The sequence below is a fragment of the Musca domestica genome, unplaced genomic scaffold, assembly GCF_030504385.1.
Source record: "Musca domestica strain aabys unplaced genomic scaffold, Musca_domestica.polishedcontigs.V.1.1 34, whole genome shotgun sequence".
Classification (NCBI taxonomy): domain Eukaryota; kingdom Metazoa; phylum Arthropoda; class Insecta; order Diptera; family Muscidae; genus Musca; species Musca domestica.
The window spans coordinates 4,108,909-4,126,662 of record NW_026712313.1 but is presented as its reverse complement, the minus strand read 5'-3'; the positions used below and the strand labels follow the sequence as shown (position 1 = coordinate 4,126,662).

Sequence of the window (17,754 nt, the reverse complement as noted above, 5' to 3'; positions counted from 1 at the left end):
TATTTGCTACAACTACCGATGTGAGCGCGTGTGCAAAAGCTACGGAATCCACTTCAAGTTCAGATTGTTTAAATGCCTGGTACGTTGATAGTGGAGCAAGCAACCACATGACGAATGAGAAGAACCACATGTACAACATCCGTGATGTTTTTAATAAAAAGGTGATTATTGCAAATAAGCATGAACTCGTAGTGGACTCCATTGGATATGTTGATATTGAAGTTGGCTCTGGAAAAAATAAGAGATGTGTTACAATCAAAGACGTGGAGTATGTTCCAGATTTGTGTACCAACTTACTCTCCGTTCGACAAATGGCTAAGAATGGAAAAAGGGTGACTTTTGAAGGTGAAAAATGCCGCATTTCTGATAAAAATGGACGTGTTATAGCAACGGCAACTGCGCAGAATCAATTGTACCGGTTAGAATGCAATTCGAAAGAGGAAAAGGGTAAAGCTTTTACCATGGCCAATGATTTCAATTTGTGGCACCGAAGGATGGGGCATATCTGTAATGCGAAACTGGGTGATGTCAAGAGCGCAAATGTTGGCATAAATTTTGGCAAAGAATGTTCTGAACCATGTGTTGTCTGCGTGAAGGGAAAGCAAACCCGAAAAGTGAGTAGAGAAGTCGGTACTCAAGCCAAAGAGCTATTGGAAATTATTCATTCGGATGTTGTTGGTCCACTAAAAGAAAGTTCGTTCTCGGGAGCTCGTTTTTTGTTGACATTTGTGGATGACTACTCAAGAAAACTGTTTGTCTATCCAATCAAGAAAAAGTCTGAGGTATTTCCGAAATTTTTAGAATTCAAGGCTTTAGTGGAAAACCAGTGTTCTAAAAAAATCAAGATTCTACGATCGGATAATGGGGGTGAGTACACCGGCAAACATTTTTCTGAATTCTTGAAAAAAAGTGGAATAATACATCAAAAAACATGTCCATATACACCCGAGCAAAATGGTGTAGCCGAGCGAATAAATAGGACGATTATAGAAAGGGTAAGATGTATGCTTATCGACAGTGGATTAGATCAACGTTTTTGGGCAGAAGCTGCTTCTACCGCATCGTACTTGATAAATAGAGTGCCATGCCGAGGAAATGAAGGATGTCCCGAAGAACTATGGTCGGGTCGAAAACCAAATTTGAAGCATCTTAGAGTCTTCGGATGTCCAGCTTTGGTCCATGTACCAAAACAACGAAGATCTAAAATTGATCCAAAGTCATTAGAATGTATCATGGTTGGATACAGCACGGAAAGTAAAGCGTATCGATTATTTGATCCAAGTGATCAAAAAATAATTGTTAGCCGTGACGTGGTATTTCTTGAAAATGTTCACTCAAACATTGAAACGCCATCTTCTAATCTGTACAATCCTTTGCTAATTCAATCTCCAGATGAAGAAATGGATAATGTTTTGAACCAAACAGTGAATAATGTATCAACGAATATGGAGTCAACCGAATTGGATGGCAATAATGTAATTCAAAATGAGCCTCGTAGTGATTCTGAAACTGATAGTGAGTTTTTGGATTCAGAATGTTTTGATAACAATGGCTATGTGGACCCAAATGATGAAGAATGGGAACCAAATCAATGTAATTCACGACCAATACCAACGTCTGAAAATATTAGAAGATCAGAAAGGATAGCAAACCGTAATCAACGATCAACGGCATTTTCTGCAATAGAATATGTTTCTTCAGACCCCCAGACTATAAAACAGGCAATGTCGTCTGAAGATTCTGAACATTGGAAAAAAGCCATGCAAGATGAAATGAATTCTTTGAAAGTCAATAATACTTGGACTTTGGTTCAACTTCCTGAAGGATGCAAAGCTCTGAAGTCAAAATGGGTGTTCAAGACCAAGCAAGATTCCAATGGAAACACGTTGCGATGGAAAGCAAGACTAGTCGCAAAGGGATTTACACAGACTGAAGGTATCGATTATATGGAAACATTCTCTCCAGTTGTTCGGTATGAATCAATAAGGTATTTAGCAGCATTGGCAGCAAAATATGACATGAAGATTCATCAGATGGATGCCGTTAGCGCTTATTTAAACGGGATTTTAAAAGAAACCATATATATGGAACAACCCGAAGGTTTCCGTGATGCTTCTAATAAAGTCTGTAAGCTTAACAGATCCATATACGGCTTGAAACAATCTGGGAGAGTATGGAATGAAACCATAAACAAGGAACTTATCGATATGGGTTTTGTACAAGGAGAAGTGGATCAATGCGTATATTCAAAGGTGACAGATGAAAAGAAGATTTATATTGCAATATACGTAGATGATGTAATTATATTCTCCAATGACGAAAACGAAATAAATTCTGTCAAGAATACACTTTCAAGAACATTTAAAATGAAAGACATGGGGGAAGTGTCTAATGTTCTTGGTATGACAATATCCCGAACTGAAGATGGAATCAAAATTGATCAGTCTAAGTACATATCAGATGTATTGACACGTTTCGGAATGAATGACTGTAACCCTTCCTCAACTCCAATGGACTATAATAAGAAGTTATACGAAAGTATGTCCCCTAAAACCGAAGTTGAAAAGGAAAAAATGTCGAAAACACCGTATATGGAAGCTATTGGGTGCTTGTTGTACGCTGCTCAGGTTTCGCGCCCTGATATATACTATGCTGTGAATATCCTGAGCCGATTCGGAATAAATCCTGGTAGAGCGCATTGGGAAGCTGTAAAAAGAATAATGCGTTATCTCAAAGGAACTATAGAACAAGGGCTCATCTATAAGAAAAATTTAGAAGAAGATATTACCGGCTATTGCGATGCAGATTGGGCTGGAAGTTTGGACGACCGCCATTCGACAACTGGTTATGTCTTTATTTTTCAATCAGCAGCAATATCCTGGTCCACAAAAAGACAAAAAACGGTGGCACTATCTTCAACGGAAGCTGAGTTCATGGCAATAACTGCAGCTATACAGGAGTCTGTTTGGTTGAAACGACTAGAAAAAGAACTCAATCCCAACAACAATGTCAACATGGTTTTGTATTGTGATAACAAAGGAGCTATACAAGTGGCTACAAATAACAAGTATTCGTCAAGGACAAAGCATGTGGATATTAAAGCCAAATTTATCAAACAGAAAATTGACAACAATGAAATATCTTTGAAGTATCTTTCAACAAAAGAAATGGTTGCTGACGTTTTTACCAAGGCAGTAACTCCACAGAAGTTGGAATATTTTAAAGGAGTTTTTTGGCATTGCTTAGTTTCCAACTTGTATTGTTTTGTAATTATAATGTAAGAAATATTTAATTCAGGTAGAGTGTTGAGAATTGAATCAAATATTGTACTTTAGCATAAAACACTTTGTCCAATATTATTAACATAATCTTAATAGGCTTTGATATCAATATGTTTGTTGTCAAATATGTATTCTCAGTTTTTTTCAGTTCAATAAACGAATTCAATTATAACAATTTTCCCAATATTTATGCACTCCGTCGTGCTGTTAGTTTTTGTGGTCCATTTTACGGCTAAATATATTCCAATGGTCATCCAAAATGCCAGAATTCTTCCCTGTGCTTACCTATCTTCTCAGGCGTGTCGATTGGCTTCAATTGTGTGATCAGGAATTTTTTTTCTGTTTTTGGTTCATGATGTTTACATTTACAAAAAAATATATTTACATTTACTATTGTGTCTGGAGTATTTTGGAAAAAATACCAAAGTGTCGATCACCTCAAGCAAGCGTTTGGCCGGGAATGGACCAAAATACCGCAGAGTAACATTCGGACAGCGTGTGACGGTTTCATTCATCACACAGGTGGTCGAACAAATCTAAACTTACTCTAAAATTTAATGCAATTTCCGACATTTCTTGCTTTCATTCGATAAAATTAAAAAAAAATGTAAAAATTATGGCGTTTGACTTTGTTGCGGTTTTTTTATCTCACCCTGTATGACTGCATGACGATACCTTCTTCATTTTACCATTCTAAGTTGTTTAAAATAGAAAAAAAAATGAATTCCCTACAATTTTCTTGCATCTGAATTAAAATACATTTAACACTATGTTTTAATAATTTGGTTTTATTTAAGAGAAATATGTTTTTGTAGCTGTTTTTGTTTTTCTTTCTTTCCGGTAAACAATTATATTGTTATTTCTTTGTTTCTTTATAAATATTTTTTTATTTTTAAATATACTATATTAAGTAAATTTTTCTTGTAGTACTTTTGTTTAAAGCAGTATGGTTTGTATGCTTTCAATATATTGTTGTTATTTGTTTAAGCTTAGGTATGTTGGTTGCAAGAGTTGTGGAAAAAATAATTTCTTTTTATTAAAAAAAGAGAGTAGTAAACATTACATTTTATTTGAAATAAAAAAAAAATAATAATTAATAAAAAAATAACAGAAAGCCCTAAACAAATTGTTGTGGTAGTTAACACAGGATTCTATACATAAAACTATAGAATTTAATTCAATTGAAATGAAACCTCCAAACTTTTAGTGAAAAATCTCTGCTAGGAGGGGGAGAGAGGAAAACAACCCAGATTTGACACAAATTGTTGTCAAACGATAATCTTAATGTTGAACCCACATTTAATTAAATGTAAATAATGATTTAATATGCATGGAAAGACTGCCGCGGTCTAACACATTCTCCGTTTGTAATCAGCTTCGACCCAATCAATAGGAAGGAATTGTATAAAAAGTTTCTTGGAGAATTTTGCTATGGCCATATGTTTGACGAATGTAGAATGAATGAATGAAATGAACTGGCGAAAAGTTGTTTTACTCTAATAATTCCATAACTTGTTTGGAGCATTTTATATATTTTTGTTTTATTTTTGTAAATTCTAATGGATTTGTATGATACCAGATTCCATGAGTTTCATGATTTTATCGGCTATCGCTGGATTTTGTAAATGCCTGAAAAAAAAAAAAACGGGAGAAATTGGTGAGGTTTAGTTTTATTCATTTATGATAAGAAAAGAAATAAACAAGTAAAAAACATTAAGTTCGGCCGGGCCGAACCCCCCACCATTGGCTAAAGAAAGCATTTTCATATAAAAGTATCTGAATTTTAACGTGTTCCACTTTGAAACACAAATACCATAAACTGGGTGAGGACGTTATATGGGGGTCATACCAAAAGTGGGTATCGTTATATGTGCGCTTTAAGAAAACGTGGACCTGAATATTCAATGTTCTACCACCGGAGCTAGAACCCATTATGAACTACAATTACCAATTTTTAGACAGATCCGTAGAAAAATGTGGCAAAAATCACCAAAATACTGAATATCCGGTGGTACCGTTATATGGGGGGCTATACGAAAACGTGTACCTATGCATACAATGTTTCGCCACCGGAGCTTTAACCCATTATTACCCACAAATTCACATTTTAAGATAAATCCGTGAAAAAATGTGGCGAAAATCTTTCAAGTACTAAATATCAGGAAGTACCGTTATATGGCGGTTATAACAAAACTTGGACCGATATATCTCATTTTCAATACCAACCATCTAGACTCAATACAAATTGTTTTGCGATACCTTTATGACCACTCCCTGCAGTTGATTCTGCCCTGTCCACCTGTTGTTTCGCCACCTTCTCCGTTTCAACTGTTTGCATCGATGAATCATGAGATGGGCTCGGCAGAATCAATTTCAAGGGTTTAGCAGGTTTCGATTTCCTTTTCTACCTCGCAGCCTTTTTAGTGGCCTTCGGTTCCGACTTCCCTAGATTTGGTGGGTAGTACCCTCCAGATCTGACACATCAGAGACTTTTTTCAAAGACTTCTTGGTTACAGTTTCTTCGATACCACATTTCCAAATGTGTCCTTTTTTTGAGTTCTTAACTGGTTTCACCACTGTTCTGCATGTGGGGATACTGCTTTAGAGTGTTGCGTTATAATATGTCATCTCGAACCCCTAACGGGCGTCAGGTTCGTTCTAATAAACTTCAACTACTTATCAGTGAGCTTAGATCGACTACAGTAGTCTTTTACTGCTCGCCGATATACCCTTTTATTCCTTATCTCCTTGGGTTTGGTGCTCTTGGTGTCAAAAGAGATCATCGCCACTTCAATATTATCAATGGGGACCCCGCTCTGTCCTCTTTTTTTTTTTTTTTTTTTTTTTTTTTTGAGATGGAGTTAAACTTCGGACTTGTGCCTTGTTAACGAAGGGTGTCAAAGGCGTCCACACCAGCATCAGTCCAAATAGGATTGGTTATTGTTTGGTGGGGTTTTGTAAGTTATGTTTTTCATACGTCATAGTCTTGTGAAGGTATGGTAAGGACTCACTAAATAAATCTAATATTCGATGAGGCGGCCTGGCATGACAAAGCTTAGCACGAATACAGTCGGTACCCTGACTAAAAAATCTGTAACACTGATGGGCGCGTGGTAGCATAACACCTTTATGTGGGGACCACAGCACCGAGATTTGGCTGAGGATCTAAGGATCATTGGCAATCGAGTATTTAAAACGAAACATTCCCCCTGACCTCTGACTGTCCGATACTGCTTAAGGAATTTGAAGCCTCCAAAAAAAAATTAAAAAGGGTGTCGACATTGCTCCCATATAATGGTGCAGCCCGATTTCAGGCTATAGGTATAATCTTACATATTTTTTATAGTTTTAGATAAGAACACGTTTTGACATAGCCCATAAACCTATGAGGGTACAACTAGAGTTGAACTCTATTTAAAGATCTTCGCCCCATTTCCTCCCTAAATTTTCTCATGCTAACTAGGCAAAAATTTTCTTACTTCACGTTTTGTTTTACTCATCAACACTTACTCTTTAACAGCATTAGGATCGTTTTGCATTTGTTCCAGAATCAAACGCATAGCTGGATCTTTAAGGATCTGTTGGACTTCGGGATCGTTCATGGCATTCTTAAGGACTTCTTGGGGATTGCGTTGAAGATTCAATGCACAGGTTCGATAACCTTCCAGGGCTTCGGCATTGTTGGGATCCAATTCGAGGGCCTTTTGATAAGCCGACGAAGCCTTTGATGTCTTTTGCATGCCCTGCAAAATTTTACCCTTGCGAATGTAAGCCTTAATAAATTTATCATCCAATTTAATGCATGTTTCACAGTCTTTTAGGCCCAAATCGAAAGCAGCCAATTTGGTATAGCACGCTGCACGATTACTGTACAGTTTGGGATCATCTGGATTACGTCTGATTGCTTCCGAATAGTGTTTAATGGCAGTGCTGTAATCTCCCTTCTTGAACAATTCATTGCCCTTCTCTTTTTCCTCTTCGGCTTTGGCTGGATCAATGTAGGCTTTACGTTCCATATCCTTAATTTTACTTTCAACTTCGCTCAACGAAGTTTTCACTTCCGGTGTACGATGTTCGGACATGGCTTTTTCGTAATACGTCTTGGCCTTGTGATAATCTTCCAATTTGCGATATGAGTTGCCAATTCGGGCAAATGCTTTGCCAATCAATTTGAAATCAGCTCGATTCTCACGACCGATTTCAATACCCTTCTCACAGGTCTTAATACATTCTTCGTATTCTTTGCGTTCGAAGTAGACAGCGGCAATATTGTTGTAGAATGTAATATCTGTAGGATCCAATTCTAAGGCGGCATTATAGTGTTTTAGGGCTACATCGAATTCTTTTTTCTTATAGGCTGCATTGCCGGCTTCCTTTTCTTTTTTGGCGAAATATTTTTTGCGTTCCTCTTCGGTCATTTCATCGGGATTGGGTTCAGCTGGTTTGGGTTTCTCTGCTGGCTTTGATGGCTCGGCTGGTTTGGAACTTGTCGAGGTAGAGCTGGTGTTGGAAGATGGTGGATCGACATCCATGGGAGTGTTCATGCCTTGCATGTGTTGCAGTACAGCTGCCGTAATTTCTTGACGTCCCTGTAGGAGTACAGCGTTTTGTGGATCATGCTTGAGACCTGTAAAACAAAAAAATAACCAGTTAGATGGTTTACAAAATGCGTAAGATAATGGGAATAATATAGGAAAATATAAATTTGAGACCTAGAATTTTCCGTATTACAATTCGGGGTGTGGTGTAAGGGGTGCTTATTAGCAGGCAAGCAACTAATTTTTAAATGTTATTAAATGCTCAACATAAAAAACTCGTACTCCTTCATTTACAATACCTCCTCCTTTTCTACACCAACGAACTTAAAACTTCCTAAAAATTGGTTAACCATTTAGGACCAAATGTTCGCATCCTATTAAAATAAATTAGAATATGGGAATGACACTTTCGAAAATTTCGTAGAAACTGCTATGAACTTATTGTTATAGTTACACCTCCTCAGTTGTTTCCCGATCAACTTTTCTCCGTTATCGAATTCCAGAAATTACCCCATGATTTCCAAATAACATGAAATATACATTAAATGTAAAATAAAACCGCATTTTCATATCAAAATAACGACATGCACATTTCACATGAATCATACCAAAAACTAAGCTACACAATCTGGCATCCACATTGTTTTGTTCAACAAAACGAATCTTTTGCAAAAAAAATAAGGTTATGTTTATCTTTCACACACCCTACAAAAACACCGATTTGCAGCAAAGTTCATTTAGACTATGTCGCTGTTTTGATTGTTCCATCATTATCTGCATCGCTAATCCATCTGTCACTTTCTTACCTTCATTGTAGGCTTCGAATGCCTTCATGTAATCTCCCAAACCAGCTGCTGCTGCACCTTTACGCGAATATCCTTTTGCCCATGTTGGATTCAATTTGATTGTCTGTTCAGCATCTTCCAAAGCTTCGGCAAATTTACCGGCCTTCGCATATGCCGCTGATCGATTACTGTATAAAACATGATTTTTACCATCCAATGCTATGGCCTCTGTATAGGCGGCAACAGCTTCATCAAATTTCTCAGCATTTAAAGCCTTGTTGCCCTTTTCCTTGAGTTCATTTACCTATATAAACGAACGAACAACAAAATAAAAAAGGAGCAATTCATCAATTTCATTGCGATGACATTTAGAGTTATGTGGTAATGAATGTGTGTGTGGTTTTTTTTTCAAGTCAGAGAGGAAGGAATATTCTAGGAGAGAATGTTTTAAGGAATTTAAGTTATTTGCAATAATTTCTCGTAAACCTTACCTTGTCCATGTTATTTTATTTTTGTTTCTTTGTTTTATCTTCCAAGATATCAGCTATTTCAATGTAATTGTTTTAACTTTTTCGAGAAAATAGCTAAAGGTAAGCAAATTAACGTTGCTTTTCAATTTTTTTGCACAAAACACTGGAACTATCTAGAATTCATTTGACATTTGATTAGGCATCACTAAAAGAGTCATCGTAAAAGGGGGTTCACAGGCTGTCTGTTAAATCGCCCACGATGTCATTAACAACAATGATGGTACACAATGAAAGCGTTTGTAGCTTTTGACGCATTCAAGCAAATTTAATGGGCAAAAACGAAACGATTGCGTAAAAGTTTTATTTATTCTAATTAATTTATATCTACACCCAAAAATTTCCATCCCTACCGAAATGTTACTCAAAGATAATAAAATAGAAACAATTTTGTAGAGAAGGCATTGCAAAGCTACCAATGAATCCAAAAATAGCAACAAATGCACCATTGGGTCGTACTTCTACACAGACGTAACTGTGAATGGTGAGCGCTACCGTGTTACATATTATAAAGGGGTGGCAGAGTCGCATTCGAATCCTGCCGTCGTTTCCCCTTATAATTTGACAATAATATGCCTGGACCACTTATGCACTCTTACTTTTATAATGGAGTTATTGAGGGGCGAGTTCGGTGGATATTTTATTTCATGCCCGTGAACGGTGAATTGGTCCATAAATCGGGCGATTTGACGCCTTAACGACAATTGACGCATTGGAGGATAACATTGAAGCACTTATTCATGAGATACCGGCCGAAACTTTGAAAAGAGTAAGCCAAAATTAAAATGAAATAATTATCAGACATTAATTATACGGACCGTACTATCAATGCAAACAAAGATTTCTGGCATTTTTTGTAAATTCTATGTGTCGTGTTTTTTTTTTTTGACAAACTTGCCTATTGCCTTAAAACATCACCCTTCTAAATACATTCACGTAACGTAGGCGACCATTCGATTAGTAGTTGCGACGACCACTAACTACATTAATATACAGCTGTTTCGACGGCGGCCAAAATAAAAACATCGATTGTCGATATGATGTAGTTCGATTAGTCAACTATTAATTTATAGAACCCTATAACGGCGTGTGTTTGTTGAAATCGGAACAAAAAAAACCGACCAGCAGAAGAAAAAAAATAAGTTTTATTAAATTTTCACGTAATTTCAACCTGTAGAACTCCAAAGGCTTTTATTCTTGATTCGGTGTACAATATATAATTCCTTGCTTACCGGCGGGATAGAAACAACAACAACATGGCTGAGTATTTGGCGTCCATTTTTGGCACAGAAAAAGACAAGTATGTATTGAAGTAGTAGTAGTCGCGATAAAAAGGGAGCTTAGTATTGTCGCCATCATTGAGTTATGTTTTAAATATTTTGTGTTTCTTTTTTTGCAGAGTAAATTGTTCTTTTTACTTTAAAATCGGTGCTTGCCGCCATGGAGATCGCTGTTCGCGTATACACAATAAACCCACATTTTCACAAACTGTATTGCTGCAGAACCTCTATGTTAATCCACAAAATTCTGCCAAATCCGCAGATGGCTCGCATTTGGTGAAAAATGTTTCGGACGAAGAAATGCAAGAGCATTATGATAATTTCTTTGAAGATGTGTTTGTTGAATGTGAAGATAAATATGGTGAAATTGAGGAAATTAATGTTTGCGACAATTTGGGTGATCACTTGGTTGGTAATGTGTATATTAAATTTCGCCAGGAGGCCGATGCTGAGAAGGCGGCCAATGATTTAAATAACAGATGGTTTGGTGGGCGACCGGTGTACTCAGAATTGTCACCGGTAACTGATTTTCGTGAAGCCTGTTGCCGCCAATATGAAATGGGTGAATGTACTCGTTCCGGGTTTTGCAATTTTATGCACTTGAAACCAATTTCTCGAGAGTTGCGCAGGTATGTGCCAAGTATCTCACTTTGTCATGGGTGACTTAATTGTATATGTTGTTTTTTCGTTTTAGATATTTGTATTCACGTAGACGCCGTTCCCGTTCGCGCTCACGTTCACCACGCCGCAGACGTTCCCGCTCCCGTGAGCGCCGTGACCGTGAGAGGGACAGCCGTAGAGGACGTTACTGATTGAATCTTCCGCTGAATCAACAATATGGATTAGATTTTCTAGAGGTTACTATTATTTCATGATCCCTTGGAAGGGAAGGATTTCCTCAACCCAGCACTAACGATTAAGTTAACCACCCGAAAAAAGAACTCAATTCTTATATGTTTCAATATATATATATAGCTATCTGTGTAAAAGAACGTAATAAAGACCTTTTTAGTTTCACAAAAAGAAAGGGGGGTTTATCTTTTGAAAATACTAGTTTATATGATTTTTATTAAGATAACCAGATTTACAACATTGCCAGTGACATCACATCCTTTCAGGATGTTAAACAATGAGAAATTGTCTCTTAAATTAACAATAACAAATATTCCTATCGTAGGGCCTACGTGCCTGTTGTATTCACATCACCCTCCTGCGTTTGCATTTGTTTCAATTGTTTGGTCAAATCAATTTGTTTCTGCAGCGTATAGGTGTTTTCCATTTTCCGGCGTTGTTGCCTTTCCACATCCCGCACTACACCCTCGTGTAGCTTTTCCCTGTAAAAATATAGAAAATTTGTTGTTACACTTTTACAAATTAATGCTAGACTACTTTGAACAGACCTGTCAGTCGTCTGTTTTAAATGAACATAACCAATAATTCCACCGGAAACGACAAAGGAAACCGCCAATGTAACTTTTGAGGCCAGAGACATGTTGTACAAGATAATAATACTTAAATTAATTTCAGAACAAATATCTACATGGATGAAGTTAAAAATCTAATCACTTTTGAAAGGTTATGCAAAACAAAAACATTCAACTAAATGTCATATATGTGGTACAATAATAATGGTAGCCCCAACATCAAGGCAATGAATAGTCAACAAATTCCGAATGCAGTATTTTGAATGGAAAGTTATGGAAATTAGTTAAATGTTTTGAAAAACACATTTTATAAAATTTTCGGAATCTTTAGTACAAAAATAAATTTATAAACCAATTTATTTTTATGAAACTTTTTCATTATTTGAAAGTCCACGTTCATAAATGATGATGTATATACCCGTATTCATCATTTGCCATATGTTTTTGAGAGTTGCCATGTATATTTACTGTGTAAGTTTCTTATGTGAGTTTTTTTCTGTATTTTTTATTAACAGAAAAAGAGCTTTTCATTGGCGCAATTACAAAATGCAAAATTATTGGAAAATTTTGATAAACGAATTTCATTATAACCTCCGATTGACGTCGCATAATAAAAAATATAAAAATCTACTTATTTTGACAAAACATTTAAAAAATGCTGCCATATCAATGTTCCCGAGCCTTGATGTGCTGTATATTTCTCATTTTTATTAATATGGCATTTGTGTGAACTCCCCTTTTTACTTTCATCATAATCTCTCAGTTATTATTGATTTACCCTCCGCTTTCTTCATAGAAAAACTCAATGATAGGGAAAGAAAGTTGGAAATAAATTGATACTTCATTATTGTTTTCCCTTCACACCGAAAACCCGAGTTATAAATGTGAAGTTTATGTAACCTTTATTGTTTTGTAACGAAGTGGCACCCCTATAAATTCTTCTTCTTATTAACTGTCATCCTTAAAAAATGGCTATCACTTAAACAAGACACCGTTAGTAATTTTTTCTTGTTGTGTGCAAAAATAAGCGGGAATATTGTTGCGTCGAATAAAAAGACAAATTTGTTGTTTAAGTTTAAGAAGACATTTGAATGTAAAACCATTACCAATTTATTTCGTGTGTTTGAAGTGAAAAAAGAAAAACTTAAATCAATTTATTTCGTGTGTGTGTAGTGAAATTATAATAAACCAATGTGGCAAACAGTTTGAAAGCGTTGCATGCCCGGTACTGATTTGATTGGAAAAAAAATGTGTAAATTGTGTAAGGAATCGGTAGCATGCTTTCCCAGGGCCTTAGGAAAAAAGGAAATTCGGTAAGTTGTACGATACATTATTTATTATTATGAAGAAACGGACGATGAAAAATACGTCCTGGCTGATATAGCAAATCGTACTCCCATGATTATTTTGCAGATGGGGTTAGTTGTAAGGCTTGGGATTGAAATAAGATAGCTGAATCGTGCCAATTGCAAGGACGACAATAGATTGGCTTTATCAATAATTTTTTGCCTCGAGGGCTGCCAACCCATAAACTGTCTTTGAGGTTTTTTCTATTCACTAGGAGTATGAACATGTGGGCAGGCTTTGAATAGGAACGTACTCTTTCTATGTGAAATTTACAAAAAATGCCAAAAAAATATCTATTTCAATGGGAGCAGGGATCTTAAACCGCAATCATATTGACTGGCTTCAACATTCATAAAACTTAGGGTTACACTTGAAAAATACCTTAGATTATTTTATTTATACTTAGATACATTAGATTTTTTTTTCTGCGAGAATGTGTATCGTATATGGGCTTTTTGTCGAAACGTTAAAAGAACGTGAGTTAGCTGTTTAAATCAATATTGCCATAAAGATAATAGCTTCAAGGAGCACCCTTTAAAAGAAAAATTAGTCCCCAATTTGGTTCCAGATTCAACTTTGCTTCTAGATCAAATACAACAAGAAGAAGGACATGTATAGTGTGATCAATATTTTTTAAATAGATTTTTATACCCTCCAACTTGAAAAGGAGGATATATTAACTTTGTCATTTGGCTACGACGAATATATAGGGATGATATTCGTCGTAGCCATAAAGTATATATATACATGATCAGCATAAAATTCTAAGTCAATTTAATGACGTCCGTCCATCTGCCTGTCTTTTGAAATCACGATACAGCCAACCTATTTGTATTGGGTCTAGGATGGTGGGTATTGAAAATTAAATATATATGTGTACGTTTTGGTGTAGCCGCCATAAAACGGTACCTCCCGATATTCGGTATTTTGATGATTTTCGCCACATTTTCTTCACGGATTTGTCTAAAACTTGGTATTTGTAAGTTATAATGGGTTCTAGCTCCGGTGTGGAAACATTGTAGGTATAAGTCTACGTTTTTGTGTAGCCCCAATATAACTTTACCTCACGATATTCGGCATTTTTATGATTTTTGCGCATTTTTTTCACGGATTTGTCTAAAAATTGTTGTTTGTAGGTCATAATAGGTTTTAGCTCTGAAACAATGTAGGTATAGGTCTACGTTTTTGTATAGCCCTCATATAACTGTATCTAGCTTGTTCTTTTCCCGACATTGATTAAATTGGAATAGGAAGGTTATGGGTCCAATTTTTTCGCTACCTATGGCTTAATTGGTTATTATTTTGAAACCAAGCTGTTATTTCGACCCGGCCGAACTATGAATATTCTCCACCATTTGGAACGAAATTGGCAATTTTCAAAAAAATAAATAAAATCCGTATGTATACGACGACGTGGACCTGCATAGGCAAATTTTGTCATAAGCGAAACTAGAAAAAATACGGCTAATAATGTAGCTAAAACCATCAAAATACCGAATATAGGGAGGTACCATTATATGGGCGCTATACGAAGGCGTGTACCTGCATGGACGCTAAATCGACATAGAATTTTATGCTTATAAAGAATATATATACTTTGTGGGGTCTAAAATGTATATTTTGAGGTATTACAAACGGAATGACAAACATAATATACCTTCCATACTGTGGTGGAGGGTATAATAAGAGAATTTTTTCCTGGCCTTATCCCAAAAGAACAAAGAAGTTTAGATTGTCTGATTTCAATCTAAGGCAATAATTTGAACTTGGTCAACATAAAGTACTTGGTTCTTTTACGAAGAAGCGAGTCTTCGCTAGATATATATTCTTCTATATACTCCCACTTTAACATTCGATACTTAGCTGTTTCTATCGCTATTTTAAATGTAATCAAGCTAAAATTGTACACAGTCAAATTAATTTCCATCAATATTTCCATGAATTCGTCTACAAATATGTACATTAAACCTTGCTACCTACCTTTAATCTCCTTAAAATAACATCTGGGAGTTATACTATTGTGATTTTGTTTTTTTTTATTATTAATTTTTTCATTGAAATATTTTTTAATAGGTTTCCTCGTAGTATTATTAACTTATGATGTTTTCTGGTGATCAATTGTCAAATTGTTTTGTTTTCCTAGCTTTTTTTACTCGTGCACTTGATATGACAAAATTTGTGATAGACTGAGAAAAATGTGTTTAAAACGTGTTTTACATCTATCATTTGAATTTTACACTTTTTAATTTGTTGTGTTGTGTTTTGTTGGTTTCCTGTTTTTTTTTTTATTATGATTATTAATAAATACTAGTTGACTAAATAAGTTAACAGAAAGAGAACAGAATTAAAGAATAAAATGCTATGTTTCTATATAAAAGCCTTCTAGAACTAAAGGCATTCACAAATATTTATTTTTTAAATTTCGGTTTTTGTATCATTTTGCTTGACCTTTTATAATAGTATTTAGTTAATATTATTATCTTTAATTGTTCAAGTATTTTGCTTTACTTCTTTGTGTTAAGTTTCTTTTTTTTTGTTTTTGTGTGTGTTGTCTTATTGTAATTATATACTTTGGAATATATATATAAATATTTATAGAGATAATTATAGCATGCCTTTATGTATATTATTTCACAAAAACAACAAAAAAACATTAGCATTTAAAAATCTGGTTTAGAATTATCATAAGAACAATATTACGTGTATTTAATTAATTTATTCATTCTCAGTTTTCTTTTTCTTTTTTTGTAATCAGATCGTTATTAGAAGTAATTCTAAAAGTTAGTGAAATGAAGTGTTGTTAGGGTATTTGGTTTTGTTGTGTTATTGGATTTTATTTTGACACTCCACCACAAATTTACTTGTGTTTACGTTGAGCCATTTTAAGTTCTTTCGACCAGACCAAATTGTTCAATACCTCGCCAAACATATAGAGACCCAATGTAAATACCAATGAACCGATAAAGAATACAATACGTTGTGGCAATTGTAGAACTTCCAAGACGGGATATACCCAAACGCCCGAATAGTGCTTAATCACATGCAACCACACCAAGTAGGCCAACATAAAGGCCGATAAGCCGGCCAGACCTTTGAAACGTGATGGATAAGAACGGAAGGAGATAAACATTTCCAAGACAATGAACACAACAATATTGGTGTGCATAATGTGGTTAAGCCAGCTGGAAAAAAAGAAGTAGAAAAGAAAAATGATCAATAATGTTATTTATGAAGAGGTTCTGGGAAATAATATGAGCCAAAATAATTTCCATTCATAATACAACATGCACATACCTTGGGAATACAGCATCCAAGACCCGTGGGAAGACCAATTCACGATCGACAGCATACAGACCCCAGAAGGTAATGCCAACATTTAGTGCAATGGGGAAAGCAAATGTGGTCATCATGTAATCCTTAATTTTTCGAATCAATGGTGTTTTCTTGGGCATTACCTCATTGCTGCCAACGAAATCATTTACCAACGAAATGGTATAATATAAAGCTTGAATGATCTGAAAAGAAGGCAGAAAATAAAGCAGATTTTAGGAGAAAGACAATATTGTGTAGATGAATAAACCAAAAAAATGTTCAAAATTTTTTAAGTTTGGGTAAAGTTCCAAGGCTTAACTCTAGTTCAGTAAAAAATCTTCAATTTTTTTTAAATTTTCTAGTGGTAGGAATTTTTCCCTGATTCCGGGAAACTATTTTTTTCTTGGGAGACGGACCTGGACCCCATATTTTTGACCTGAAAGTCCGGGTTAAAAACCCGGACTAGACGCGGATCCACCTACCTATCCAACGAGTGGTCACATAATGGAGTTATTTATTAGCGATTCGGAAGTTATTATCAAATTATCGATTATTATAAAAACCCCCAAAAAGTCGAAAAACGGGCAAATTATGGGGGTCAACAAAATTGATGCCAAATTTAACACTAACACTCTTAATTTTCCAAAATGCTACAATTTGTGCTAATACCTGTTTCGGGTCCAGAGATATTCTCTTCTAGTCCGGATTTTTTATAAAACTCACAAAAAAGGTTGAAAAATGGCCCATTATGGAGGTCAACAAAATTGATGCCAAATTATTGCTGAAACTCTTACCATTCCAAAATGCTACAATTTGTGCTAATACCTTTTTCGGGTCCAGAGATATACAATTCTGGGTATGTTCAACCAATAATTGGACTATAACGTCCCAATCGCTTATAAATAACCCCATCATGTGACAACTTACTTATTGGATAGGTATTTCCACTTAAGTGGAAGGGTAAGTGGATCCGGGTCTTAAACTCGGACTCTGGAAAAAATTTCGAAAACATAGAAGAGTTTTTACTAGACCAAAGTTGTTCCAGTTAAAAGTCTGAATGTTTGTTGAAAAGAACATGCGTTTTGTGTTGTAGTTGAAATTTAAGGGCGAATCTTGTTTTGCCACTTTATTGTTTTGCCACTTTATCAAATAGACTTTGTTATGGACTCGTTATATGATCGGATACGTGACAACAAACACAAAGTTCATCCAATAACAATACACGTGTATTGATATCAATATCATTCTGATTTATTTTTC

The 17,754-nt window shown here is 35.4% G+C and overlaps 4 protein-coding genes across 4 annotated transcripts; 1 reads left to right on the top strand and 3 right to left on the bottom strand.

Annotated features, from left to right (window-relative positions):
• Nucleotides 1–4,049: 4,049 nt before the first annotated feature.
• LOC101899370 (stress-induced-phosphoprotein 1) lies at nucleotides 4,050–9,271 on the bottom strand. The gene is made up of 4 exons (XM_005186375.4): nucleotides 9,096–9,271; nucleotides 8,626–8,908; nucleotides 6,792–7,908; nucleotides 4,050–4,910 (listed from the first exon to the last, which is right to left on the bottom strand). Exons 1-4 carry the CDS (start codon nucleotides 9,102–9,104, stop codon nucleotides 4,838–4,840), a joined length of 1,482 nt encoding a protein of 493 aa, XP_005186432.2. The 5' UTR covers nucleotides 9,105–9,271; the 3' UTR covers nucleotides 4,050–4,837.
• Nucleotides 9,272–10,186: 915 nt separating this feature from the next.
• LOC101899544 (splicing factor U2af 38 kDa subunit) lies at nucleotides 10,187–11,438 on the top strand. Its single transcript, XM_005186376.4, has 3 exons — nucleotides 10,187–10,431; nucleotides 10,531–11,040; nucleotides 11,106–11,438. The coding sequence occupies exons 1-3, from the start codon at nucleotides 10,388–10,390 to the stop codon at nucleotides 11,221–11,223; spliced, it is 672 nt and encodes a 223-aa protein (XP_005186433.2). The 5' UTR covers nucleotides 10,187–10,387; the 3' UTR covers nucleotides 11,224–11,438.
• A 6-nt stretch (nucleotides 11,439–11,444) lies between these two features.
• Nucleotides 11,445–12,018, bottom strand: LOC101899701 (protein PET117 homolog, mitochondrial). The gene is made up of 2 exons (XM_005186377.4): nucleotides 11,812–12,018; nucleotides 11,445–11,745 (listed from the first exon to the last, which is right to left on the bottom strand). The coding sequence occupies exons 1-2, from the start codon at nucleotides 11,901–11,903 to the stop codon at nucleotides 11,592–11,594; spliced, it is 246 nt and encodes an 81-aa protein (XP_005186434.1). The 5' UTR covers nucleotides 11,904–12,018; the 3' UTR covers nucleotides 11,445–11,591.
• Nucleotides 12,019–15,546: 3,528 nt separating this feature from the next.
• On the bottom strand, nucleotides 15,547–16,718 carry LOC131803822 (androgen-induced gene 1 protein-like; the record flags this gene model as incomplete). The annotated part of the gene is made up of 2 exons (XM_059125538.1): nucleotides 15,547–16,364; nucleotides 16,477–16,718. Coding segments are annotated over 2 exons (567 nt in total), but the record flags the coding sequence as incomplete, so codon positions are not given.
• Between the last annotated feature and the right edge of the window lie 1,036 nt (nucleotides 16,719–17,754).

What these genes read in the sequence shown, in the direction of transcription:
- LOC101899370 (XM_005186375.4), bottom strand. An exon ending in ATTCGAAGCCTACAATGAAG is followed by an intron (nt 7,909 to 8,625) that starts GTAAGAAAGTGA and finishes TTTGTTTTACAG; the next exon opens with GTCTCAAGCATGATCCACAA. An exon ending in GATCCTAATGCTGTTAAAGA is followed by an intron (nt 4,911 to 6,791) that starts GTAAGTGTTGAT and finishes TTTTTTTTTCAG; the next exon opens with GCATTTACAAAATCCAGCGA.
- LOC101899544 (XM_005186376.4), top strand. Translation starts at nt 10,388, where the DNA reads ATGGCTGAGTATTTGGCGTCCATTTTTGGCACAGAAAAAGACAA. An exon ending in TTTGGCACAGAAAAAGACAA is followed by an intron (nt 10,432 to 10,530) that starts GTATGTATTGAA and finishes CTTTTTTTGCAG; the next exon opens with AGTAAATTGTTCTTTTTACT. An exon ending in ATTTCTCGAGAGTTGCGCAG is followed by an intron (nt 11,041 to 11,105) that starts GTATGTGCCAAG and finishes TTTTCGTTTTAG; the next exon opens with ATATTTGTATTCACGTAGAC.
- LOC101899701 (XM_005186377.4), bottom strand. Translation starts at nt 11,903, where the DNA reads ATGTCTCTGGCCTCAAAAGTTACATTGGCGGTTTCCTTTGTCGTTTCC. An exon ending in TTAAAACAGACGACTGACAG is followed by an intron (nt 11,746 to 11,811) that starts GTCTGTTCAAAG and finishes ATATTTTTACAG; the next exon opens with GGAAAAGCTACACGAGGGTG.